Genomic DNA, 12,472 nt, shown 5'->3' on the forward strand with positions numbered 1-12,472 from the left:
AAATCTGAAAAAAAGTTGATACTAAATCATAGAAAAGTCATCGACGTTCTGAAGCCCAAAATGCGAGCTTTGTTTTCGTCATAAAAACACACATGTCTGCAATGGGCACAAAAAAGTTCGAACAAATCTTTTAGAAAAGACAACGCCACCCTACAATCCTTTCTGATTGTAACAATCCACGATGAAACCAAAACTCCTTGCTATCCCTGCCTGCGTTAGCTAAACATTTAGCTGAAAAAAGAAAAATTAACGACAATATTTTAACGTGTCGAAAGCTGTTACAATTTCAGAATTTTGAACAGATTAGATAAAAAATAATGAATTCACCTTTTAATATGGAGAACAAAAAGCTTAACAATAACACCAGTTAGCAGAATACTTTAAGGAACTTTGGTAACTTAACGCAACAAGCCGACAAAAAGAACGAACAGTGAGGCGAAACTTAAAAATTAATCAACATTTTTTGCACCAAGAAAATTCAAAAATCTTAAAAAACATTGGTTTTTAATAAAAAAATCCTTGATAAATTACTAAAAAGTCATTACAAAACCAAAAGCACCCGTCTGTGGTCAGACTATGCCATAGAAACAAACTAAAGAGAAACTCAAAAAATTACAAACGATTTGCGAAAACACAAACCTTTGCTACCATTAAAATCAATACCTATCATCTGAATATGTATTTTTAATTCAGTTGTTATTTCTGCTATTTCAGTTGAAGGATTTATACTGAAAGATTAAATAAGTTTACTTGGGCCACATTTAAAAACCATTGGGATCTGTTATTACGCGATTGTTCTGAAGGAAGAGAAAAAGAAACGCAAAAAATGGCCATTCAATAAACGTTCAGAAAAACGAAACAACAGTGGCACATAATATCAATATATATGTTATTTCTTGAAATACACGAAATTCGATGGGACATCTGATTGATGAATAGAAGTTAAATTTGACGAAAGGAACCTATTCGCTATATACTGAATGTTTCGAGCAACATCATTCATTCAGTCCTCAATTACAAGCCTATGAGATCTGTGAGCAATTTACGGCTACCTAAAGAACAAAAACAGCGAATTCAGGAAAAAAAAATTGAGCGACAAAAGGGTCGAAGGCATTAAAAAAATGAACTTTTCACTAAACACTCTTCAATTTTAAATTAATTTTTCAGGAGCAATGGGAAAACCTTTTTTATCAATATAATTTCAAAAAATCAACAAATATAAACAAATACATTAGACGCACGAAAATTGCGGGAAAACACGTATTATCAACGCCATTAAATTCATTAGCCTTCAACGGAAGCCAGTATATACAATAAATGATGCCTCGAGGGGACAATAAGTTTTTTTGCCAATCGTATTTCATCAATAAGACCTTACAACAAGTTAATGACTATGAAAACAACAACAGAGAGAGGCAAAAACCACAAATTCAGTAGAAAAGTGCCTGAAGAAAATGTCGAAGCAACTCAAATCATAAGCTCTTCCCTGAAAACTTTATTTATGATCCGTTGAACTTCTTCCCTAAACCAATAGGGACTCTCAGCAGTAAGATGATGTGATAAGATTTCAAAAGGATCGAAAAACAAAATAAAGTACCCAAAAAAAATATGAATTCTCGTGGCATTGATGTTTTAAAACTAATAGGTAGAAGATAAAACCGCTAACCAGATTAATTTTGGCTATAGTAGAACGGAAATGGATTCTGTTAGAACCAACAATGACCAAGAGTATTCACGAAAAAAAATTAGGAATGGTTGAATTTCAAAAAAGTTTCGAAAAATTATTTTTAAACCCTTAACAGCCAGTAAACTCAATCTTTCATCGGAGCTCAATGACGATGCTCAGATATAACCCATAGGGAGGAAAATGATGTCTGTCATGCATAGATAGTTAAAAAGACATCACAATAAGTCTTATGACAGAAAACAATAACAAAAACAGCAAAAACTAAAATTCAGTAGAAAAATGCGAGAAGAAAGTGTCGAAGACAATTAAACCATTAGCTATTCTCTGAAAACTTTCTCTGTGACCCACTGAACGTCCTCTCTAAGCCAATTGGATTACAATAATCTTTGGATAATGTGATAAAGAGTTCAAAAGTGACCAATAATTCAAAAAATCCAAAAAAAAAATTTAAAAAAATTGAAATCTTTGTCATTGAAGTCATATAACCAATAGCTAGAAGATAAAACAGCTAAACAGAATATTTTTAGTCGCAGTAAAAAGCAAGTGGGTCCAGTCAATACTGAAACTCACTAACAGTTCAAGAAAATTTTAGGAATTGTTATTGTTCAAATAAAATTTTCGAAAAATGATTTTTATTTTAACAGACATTAAATTCAATAGCTTTCAACGGAAGTCAATAAAAACGCTCAAAGATGCCCCGGTGGCAGTACATTTATGTTTGTCATGCATAGGTATTCATTATGAGATCACAGTAAGTATAATGACTATTAAAACAACAAAAAAAAAACAGGAGAAAACCAAAAAATCAGTAGAAAAGTGCAAGAAGAACGTGTCGAAGCCATTTAAACCATAAATTTTTGTTTAAAATTTTTATTGGTCATCCACAGAACATCGTTTTTAAGCTGATGGGAACTGTCAATATTTGGATAATGTGATAAGATTTCAAAAGTAACCAATAATACGTAAAAATCCAAAAAAAATTTTAAAAAATTGAAATTTTTTGTCATTGAAGTCATATAACCAATAGATAGAAGATAAAACCGCTAACCAGTTTAATTTTGGTTGCAGTAGGAAGGAAGAGGGTGCTCTCACCCCTGGACTGACTTACAATTCACTATAATAAGATTATGATTCTTTAATATTCAAAAAAAAATTCGAAAAATTATTTTTTAAGTCTTAACAGCCATTAGCCGCCCCCTCAATGAAATAGACATGTTCACTTAATGCTCATTATGGAACATATTGCACTGTTAGTCAATGAATCCCTACCATAGGACTCCAAAAAAAATAGTAAAACTTCAAAAAGAAATTCAAAATTTCATTCAAAATTACGAAAACTCAGAATCGAAGCCAAAAAAAAACATGAGCAATTCCTTGAAAACGACGTTTTTTGTTCATTGCGCTTCATTCGACTATAAAGGAGTTTTGTCATTAATAGAACGTCGATATAAAATGTGACTTGTCTCTAGGTGACTTAAAAAAGCAAAAAAGAGAAAAGTTTTATTAAAAAAAGGGCTCTCAATTAGAGTTCGATTTTTTTTGATAGTGAACTTCCCTATGAGACCAGAACTAGTCTTTCTATCGCCTTGCATTCAACTTTTACGAACTCAAAATTTATTCTTTTTATAGAAATTTGAATTAATGTTTTCGTAAAAAAGATCTTAGTTTGAAGAAAATTGTACTAAAAGTGAACAATCATGCTAAAGATCCCATTGTTCACACAAAACTTCAATCCTCGATAACTCCTCGAAAAAAACGAAATTCAAAAAAATCTTTTTACTTTTGAATTCTACGCTGGACCAGCTTTTTAATGATACCACTCACATTTCTCTACGACGAATATATCGATCGGCCAAAATTCACTGAACAAAAAAAAAAAAAACCCATTTGAGTATATAGTTCCTTCCCCCACAAGTGGGGTCGGAACAATAAGACTTTGAACATCAAGTCTTAGTGTCCGGCTTTTATTGGTTTCTCCTGCTTCTTATAATTTCGCCTTTTAACATTGAACTTATTCGCGTAAACCGATGGACGATATCCAAATTCCAGTCGCTTAAAAAACTTAGTGAAGTAAGTCAAAAACGTAAACGTCATGACTTAATTAAAACAAAACAATATCACATGACCAAAAACGTAAACAAATTTTAAAAGAGGAGAGCGCCTAAATAATAGCCGATGGCGGCTATTAAAAGCGCAATTGCTTCTAATCGAATAAAATACAGAAATCGTCAAAAGAAAATCTTAAAACATCAAAAAATAAATTATGCATTTTGATGAAATTAATGATATCAATTTAAACTAGTGAAAGGCTGGCGAAATTTTGATTCCAGTACGCTTTCTTAGGAAGCGGAAGCAGAGGTAGCCTTCACCTACGTTGAAAAGGATTCTCAACACGAAAAAGATCTGTACAGAGGTCTGTACAATAAAATTTGAGGTATGTAAATGGAAATTTGGACAAAATGGGTTGATGCGTACTTGTTGCTATTTTTCATGAAGATTGAATATTCCAATATTTAGTAAAAAAGTTGGATCATCAAAAAATAACATAATTGTGTAACATCACAAGCGTTAACATACTATAGACAATTTAACGAAAATTTAAGCAAAAAAACAACGGAAATCAGCCGAATATTCGCCACACTTTAAAAATCGATAACTCCATGGGAAAAAAGTTAAACAACTTTTTAATTTGATATTCTGCGCTCGAAGGGGGCTTTCTAATGATACCAATCACTCCTGATTGCAACGAAAATATCGATCGCCCGAAATTGACTGAACAAAAACAATACCCAGTTGAACATATCACCCCTCCCCCACAACCATTAAGGTGGGGCCGGAACAAATATTTGTACCCAATCTGGTACGCAGCATTGATTAAACTTAGTTGAAAAATCAAACAGCTCAATAGGAAAGAATTCACTTTTCAACATAGCATTGATAAACCTCGCGGAAACAAAACGTTTTCATAATTTCACAAACTGTTCAATAAAATTTTTTAGCTCAAAATTTTTTTTCTGAGCTGCGAAATAGCGCTATTTCTTTCTACAGGAAACTATCTACTACAAAGTATCCTCAACAAAAGAGAACAAATTATCCCACAATTAAGTTGAAACATTTAGCTGATGGCACAAAAATCGTCCAACTGCTCTAAAAGAAAATCATTATTAAAAAATCATTATTAAAAAATCATTGTTAAAAAATCATTATTAAAAAATCATTATTTCATTATCAACAAATTATGAATTAAATATCCATTCAACCAAAAATCTCATTAATTTAAACTATTAAGCACCTAAAGTTTAAAAGTTTGAGTTCAGTCAGTTTTTTAGTAATTGTCGCCTGTTACGAAATTTAAGAATACCTCACTGCTCTTAGAAGCCGAGAGTATCAATTTCGTCCAGTATAGAGTTATCTTCCGAAGCTTCTTTACAGTCGCCAGTTAAAAATTGCCAATTTTCTTCCGGCAGATCAGAAATGCTTTTAACAGCTCTGAAATCGGCAAACGTTTGACTGTCTTGAAACCCCAGGTTGTGACCCCTCGTGAATGGGTCGCCAAAATCATTGTCATTGAAATGATTCTCGAAATCACCATAACCATAAAACTCGTTCGGCAGTGGCAGAAATCGCATGCTCAAAGCTGCAGCTCGAACTTGCGCACCATTTTGGTATTGATCGTTCACAGCCTCAAATATTTCACCGTGAAACTCGTCTCTTTCGGCAATATTACGATGATCGATTGAACTTTCAAGATCACCTTGATCAATTGTAACACACAACAGACGAGTATTTCCAGCTGAGACATAGATTTTGAAAATCGCGTCGCAGATTCGCTCCAGCCAGCTTAAAATCCAGTTGCAAGAGCTTCTAGCAATCTTCGGAATGAGAACATTCACTTCCAAATTGCGGTTCCCAGATGTCGCGCCATTTGGTTGCTCCATTGAAACTTTGGACCATAATTCACGAAACAGCTCGATTAGTTTTCTCTCTGGATGAAATCTGGTGGTCTTGCTGGCTATAATGATACATATTACATTTAAGAAACTCATTACATTTAGGAAGTTAACACGTTTTGGTGGTTGGTTCATGATTTTTAACATTACATACTACAATATTATAATATCCAACAGTTAAGCTACTTACAATGAACTTTGCTGGCATCAGATTAAATGACGAATTCCGTCTGATGCAAATAGAAACAGGAAGGCTTACTCATCGGCTGAACTTCACAAAAATTTTTTTTCACAACCACTTCCTTTTCGCTTATTTGTAACGATTTAAAGCGAAAACAGAATTCAAAACAAGGCGAATCGTGATAATGTGCACAGCACATTATGTTCCGACCCCCCCCCCCCAACCACTTCGAACGCCCTCCACGCATACATGATTGTGTGTGTGTGTGTGTGTGTGTTTGGGTATGTGTGTGTTTTTGTGTATGTATGTTTTTTTTTTGGGGGGGGGGGGGATGATATTTAGTACTTTGGGGACACCGACTTTTTTCCCAACAATATAACTTCTGTTGACTTCTATAGATTGAGATGAGCAAAAAATTCTTTGTCGCTGCAATTTTTGACTTGGCGCGAAATCATCAGCAGCAAAACAACTCTGCCAAAAATCACAACTTTTTTGATGATTTGAACGCACGTTTGATTTCTGCAAACACAATACAATTTACTCCCATTTTAATTATCACCATCAGAATGAGGTCAAAGCTATTATTGCAACCATCAGTTTTGGAACCAATCTATCCCCCCCAGCAAAGTGGGTATGTAACTTTGGGTCTTTCCCAATATAGCCCCCACCAGCTTAGTTGTCAGATAACCTATAGCTCCCATCATGGTAATTATACCATAATGGGGGCTAAAATTTCATGGGGGGTCTATAATGGGAACGACCCGTAACTTTTACGCCACCCCACGCCTACATGCTAATGTTTTGCACAGTAATACTCTGCATCACAACACATGAATTGTAAAACGTAGTAATAAGAAACAAGGTACGGAGGGCGGGGGAAATAGATCCCATAATTCTCCCCCCATATCTAAAAGATAGACCGACACAATTTTTTATAAATTTTTAGTTGAAACAGGCTCAATAATGGGGTCTTACCCATTATAACCCCCCCCCCCCCAGTTTAGTGGTTATATAACTTATAACCCCCAGTCATGGTAGATATACCATAATGGGGAGCTATAATTGCAGGGGGTTATAATGTGAAAGACCATTTATTGAATAGGTTTCAACTACATATGAACTAAAGTTGTGCAGATCTATATTTCGGTCTTTCCCATTATATCCCCCATGAAATTTTAGCCCCCATTATTGTATAATTACTATGACTGGGGGGGGGGCTATAGGTTATCTGACCACTAAGTTGAGGTGGGGGGGGGGTCCTATAATTGGAAGACCCCTGTTTTTTAGACAAGGGGAAAAAATTATGGGATCTGTTCTGCTCCGCCGCCCCCTATCTTTTTTTCATTACTACCATTTACAATTCAAGAGTCCTGATGCAGCGTATCACTGTGCAAAACAACAGCACGTAGGCGTGGGGCGGCGTAAAAATAGATACCCACTTTGGTGGGGGATAGACTAGATCCAAATCTGCTAGTTCTTGAAATTTAAATTTAGAAAGGTTTTGTCAATCTGATTTGGTGTTTTCGAACTTTATTGTTCAAAAACCCCAAATCAGGGTGACATAACTTTTTTAAATTTAACTTTCTAAAGCCTTTTAATAATTTTTTAATAACCTTAACTGGCAAAAACCAAAAATTTTGTTTTTGCCTTTTCCAGACAGAAATTAGAAATTTTTGAATCTATTCTGTTTCGAAGGTTTTACGAAATTGGTATCATTCTACCCTAGGCGCAGTGAATATTTTTACACGGTAATTTGCTATCCAAAAACCGAAAATCTAAAACGGCAAGGCATATAAGCGTTGAGTTGTGCGAATGCCAAACAGAATAGATTCAAAAAGTTTCCTTTAAAACTGTTCTCCAAAATTGGACAAATTTAGCTGAAAGACGCTGGATTCCAAACGGCTCGACTCGCAAATGATTGCCTCAAAAATGCTAAACTCAAAAACTCTCGACTTGCAACTTCTCGACTCAAAAACACTCAAAGAAAAAAGGTTGGACTCAAAAAAGCTCGACTCAAAAATGCTTGAATTAAAAACGGTAGAAACACACAAATGCTCGACTCAGAAACACTCGACTGAAGTAGGCTAGACTCAAAACGCTCGACTCAAAAGTCCTTCCCAATTGGAATATTAACAATAAAAGCTTTCAGACAAATTTAAAAAATTCTTTCTTAAGTGGTCACTTTGACACCACGAAAATGTCAATATGATAACTAAAAAAATGTATTACCTGATCAGGGATTTTTCAAAAAAAAACTTATATAATCTATTTCAAAGGGCTTTTCAATGATATGACACATGCTTTTATCGGAAAAGTGAAAAAAAACTGTAAAAGTGAACAAAAACGCCAGAATGATCACAAAATTTTGGAGCTCGATAACTCCCTGTAAAAAATGAATTTCGAAAAAATCTTTTTAATTCTATAATCTACGCTGGACGGGCTTTTTAATGATACCACTCATAAGTTTCTACGATGAATATATCGATCGGCGAAAATTCACTGAACAAAAAAAAACCCATTTGAGTATATAGTTCCTCCCCCCCCATATGATGGGGTCGGAACAATTACCTTTTCATGATTCACCCCACCCGTGTTGTGCTATAGTATTTCAACTTTTCTTGGAACGAAAAGATAAAGCAATCTTCTTAGAGTTGGAAAAATTTACACCATCCCTGACAAGATTCTGCATAAAAACAACAAGATAGATCGGCCTCGGCTATGCTGCGAACAGGAAGTGCCCCAACCTATGAAATAAATATTTCTAATAGCCAACATCAGCTGCTAGAAAGCTATTATTTAGGCGCTGTCCTTTTTAAAACTAGAACTGACGCTAAGGTGAGCCGTTTTCAAGAAATTAAGGTAGCCTCGATAATTTTTTTAAAAAAATTAATCAAGTAATACCGAAGCAGGATGAAAAGTCAGTGCCGATAAAAAGAAGTACATATTTCAACATTCTGAAAAAAGTCAAAGTGAGAGAGAGAGCAAGACAGTAGTTTTTCTCCACTAACCTTTCCGAGAGAACAAAAATAGTGTAAAGACATTTTTGCTTTTTACGAGTAGTTTGTTTTTTTTACACATGCAACAAGCTTAAAATGATTTAAAATTTTCGAACTTGTCAAAAAATTGTACTTTTAGGATGTCTTGTAGTTTGATATATTTTGAAACATTTATCAGACTTTTGAGCGCAACTAAAGAGCTAATTTTTGCCTTGTTAGTTTTACACAAATTATAGTAGTTTTGTATTAGTTTTCAAGTGTTTTCACACATGGAAATTATGCGGCTGCAATTATCAATTCTCTGGGACACTTTGACTTGAATAAAAACAACTTTGAAATGCCTCATATTAAAAAAAAAAGATTAAATTCGGTCAAAGATTTCTTTTTGCCAATTTTTCAATTTTCTGCCTAACTCTTTTCTATTTTTGGGCACTGAAAAACTCTTCGCATTAAACAAATTGTGTGTTTCACTATTTAAAGGAGGCAAACAAGGATTGTACGGTTCGTTTGCTGAAAACCCAAATTTTTTAATTTAAAAAATGGTTTCTAATTTTTGCACGATTGGTTATTTGCTGCTCAAAGCACACCATCTTAATTATTGGTAATCCCTGACTCACTAAAATGTCATGAAAGAGTCTCTGAAGAACTGTAGAGACGCGCAAAGTATACTGTTCGCAGATTGAAGAACAATTGCTATGTTTCTATTTCTTGTCTGTTTCCTGGTTTTTCTCGGCATGCACAATTCTTATGGTTTGCTTTCTTTGTAGTCAGTTATCCCTTGAATCGTTATAAATTATTGTTGCAACCCCCACTTTAGTGAGGAGGGAGGAAATATATACTTAAATGCGTAGTAGTGAGAAAAGGGGGGTCTGTCGCACACTTTTAGACACATTCCACCTAACCCATTTAGTCCCAAAACTCCGCCTCCACCGGGATTTGAACCTACGCCTCCGAAATTCTTTTTCTTTGCGCTAGAGGTCGTAACCACTGCGCCATCCGACCTTTGGAAAATTGGTTTTTGATACATTTTTGATAGGGAGTCGGCCGCACAATTTTAGGCACATTTGACCAGTTTAATTTCTCTACAGCTGAAATATCTTTTACATGAATCGCTCAGCTTAACTCAGAAAAAGACTGAAAAGGGCAGAATCATTGTCTATAACACCAATTATTGATATTCTGAATAAATAAATCTCAAATACAAATAGCAAACTTATTCAAATATGCTGAGAAACGAAGATTATAATGTGAATTTAGGCTTCGAATACAAGTTAGGCGGTCTTTTTTCTCAACGGGTGCTCTCATCATCCGATACGTTTTCTTTATCCCGCTTTACTCGTTTAACACCCCGATCACATGAGCTTGCTGACTGATTTCGGAGATTTCTCTGACGCTCCTTTCGCAAAAACGATGAATGATACACCAAAAGTCCACTGAATTCACAAATCACCAGCGCTATTTGTCGTTTTGATCACTTCTGAGCCGCAACTTCCGTGAAAGTCTTAATACAAAAATAAATAATGCGTTTATAGTTCTCCGCGTTGTAAATCTCAAACGACAGACGAGCATACTGTTTGTTTGATATCAAGAAGTCCTCAATAATTTGATCGTGCTCTGAGTCTGTTTCCATGAGACGGCAGGGGTGATACACAGTCGCCTGGTGCACTCGAAAATCAATCTCACCATAGGCTAGGATGTATTCGAAGAGATCAGTCAGTTGCAACAAGTCAATCATACAATAAAATATGTTCCGCGGCAGGTCAACGCTACTCTCAACTGCCTGGCTCGTTTCTCTTACCTTCTCAAAGTGAAAAACTTATCGTTTGTAACTGACACCGTTAAATTCATTCCATTGAACTTCATGTTGTACAGGTAAACGAGATCAAAATCAGCATCAACTGTGTATTCCATAGCAAAATAGAGTTGAGTAAAACTAAGTTTAAATATACAGGAGAACAAAGGTTAGAAATCGAATCGAGAAGTGGACGAAAAAGCAGTGTTTTTGATTAGTAAATTCAAAATCACAATGATTGTTTTATGAAAACGGCAAATTACTGGTATAGATAAGATGACTGCTTAGTTTACCGAGCGGGTAGAACCTGACATAAGTTTTTTCTGATATTGCTCCAATTTACGGCTGTTGATTTCAAAACCGTTAAACAAAGGAAAACTAATGACGATGATCGAACAATCGTATATTTTAGTTATCTTTGCAACAAATATGGTGTTCCCCAATATTCAGAGGTAAAATTGTCATAATATATGGGTTTGCTGTTTATTTCATCGATAAAACAGAAATCTGGGCAAAACCTTTAACCAAGATTTGAATCAGTAGTCCTGAAAATGATGAAGTCATGACTCTTGAATATTTTCTGATTAAGTATCTCAGTAAAAACTGAGCACAATGATATTTAAAGAAAGATATGTGAGTGCCTCAATATGGGAGAAAAAAGTATGAAATCTATTAAAAAATTATGGAAAAGTATGAAAAATATGAAATCTATATTCAATTTTACAAAAAATGAAGGGCCGCTTTTGCAGATATACCAGTAATATAGTTTCAGTTAGAGATTCCTTCTCTGTGCCAAGCATTCCATGTTACTGGGGTAAAGCAAAAGCAGGGAAAACTCAATTTCAAGAATCAGTCAAAAACATGGCGGAAAAAGATTGCAGCTGGACAATTTCCAAACTCGGCTTGACAAATGACCACTGAGATAGAGTTTTCTTGATGCCCCGGATCGAGACCCTAAAGCAAACTTAGAGGTTCTCCAGCTGCTGACCTTGACGAATTCCGTCTTGGCTCAAGAATCGCTCCTAGCTTTATGCAAAATGCAAGGTCCACTCAGGACGAAGAGCAATTATGGACTAAGTTTGTAGAGGGCTTAATTTTCGAAAAATCCAAAATTTTTCAAAATCGCTCAAAGGGTCCCTCCTTTGAAAAATTTTGGAACCACAAATTGGAACCACCTGCAAACACAACAAAACATTGCTCTTCGCAAAATTAGCGGCTGTATAAGACATCAATGAGTGACACAAAGAGGGTGAAATGCTACCTTTTAAAGCTCACACTGAAATGTTAGCAGTGCATTTCTAGAAAGCAGTTATCAGAGCCACCGTGCTGATCATAAAATAGTCTAGTCACCAGTTTTTGTCCCATGAGACCAACACGATAAAGACCGCGTGAAACAACACACAAACAATAAAGAACAATTAAATCACAAAGTATACAAAAATGCGCTCAAAAATCTCCACTGACACACGGTCCACACTCACTTGAAAGAAGTCAGCAAGCAATTACTGACACCACCAAAGATAGAAGAACAAACGCTGCTACAAAATTCACATATCAGATTCGCACAAGTACGAACTCGACGCTGCCCCTGCTAAACTCTTACTTGACTAGCATCTGAAGCAATGCTGATAACAGTGTCCTATATGTCAAGTTTTACCACATGACGTAAACAACATTTTCAACTGCTGTAAGAACCCCATGGACCTGAAAGTGATTGAACTGTGGGAAAGACCAAAAGAGGTAACGAAACTGACTGCACTTAATAAAAATCAGTCCAACACGGCCACACTGAATAATCCGCCTTCCTTGACTTTTCCCCCGATACTGACAATGCCCCTCCTGGCCTCACAAAACCGGGGAACGCAT

At 35.3% G+C, this 12,472-nt stretch overlaps 1 protein-coding gene across 1 annotated transcript in view; it reads right to left on the reverse strand.

The window, feature by feature from the left end:
- Positions 1-4,873: 4,873 nt before the first annotated feature.
- LOC142349524 (uncharacterized) overlaps positions 4,874-12,472 on the reverse strand; it is a 19,161-nt gene continuing 11,562 nt past the window's right edge. Inside the window, exon 2 of the mRNA XM_075401143.1 lies at positions 4,874-5,699. Coding sequence (XP_075257258.1) covers positions 5,059-5,699 — 641 coding nt within the window. The 3' untranslated portion in view covers positions 4,874-5,058. The remainder of the gene's footprint in view (positions 5,700-12,472) is intronic.

This window comes from Convolutriloba macropyga, chromosome 11, assembly GCF_964194025.1.
Source record: "Convolutriloba macropyga chromosome 11, txConMacr16.3, whole genome shotgun sequence".
NCBI classification, from domain to species: Eukaryota; Metazoa; Xenacoelomorpha; order Acoela; family Convolutidae; genus Convolutriloba; species Convolutriloba macropyga.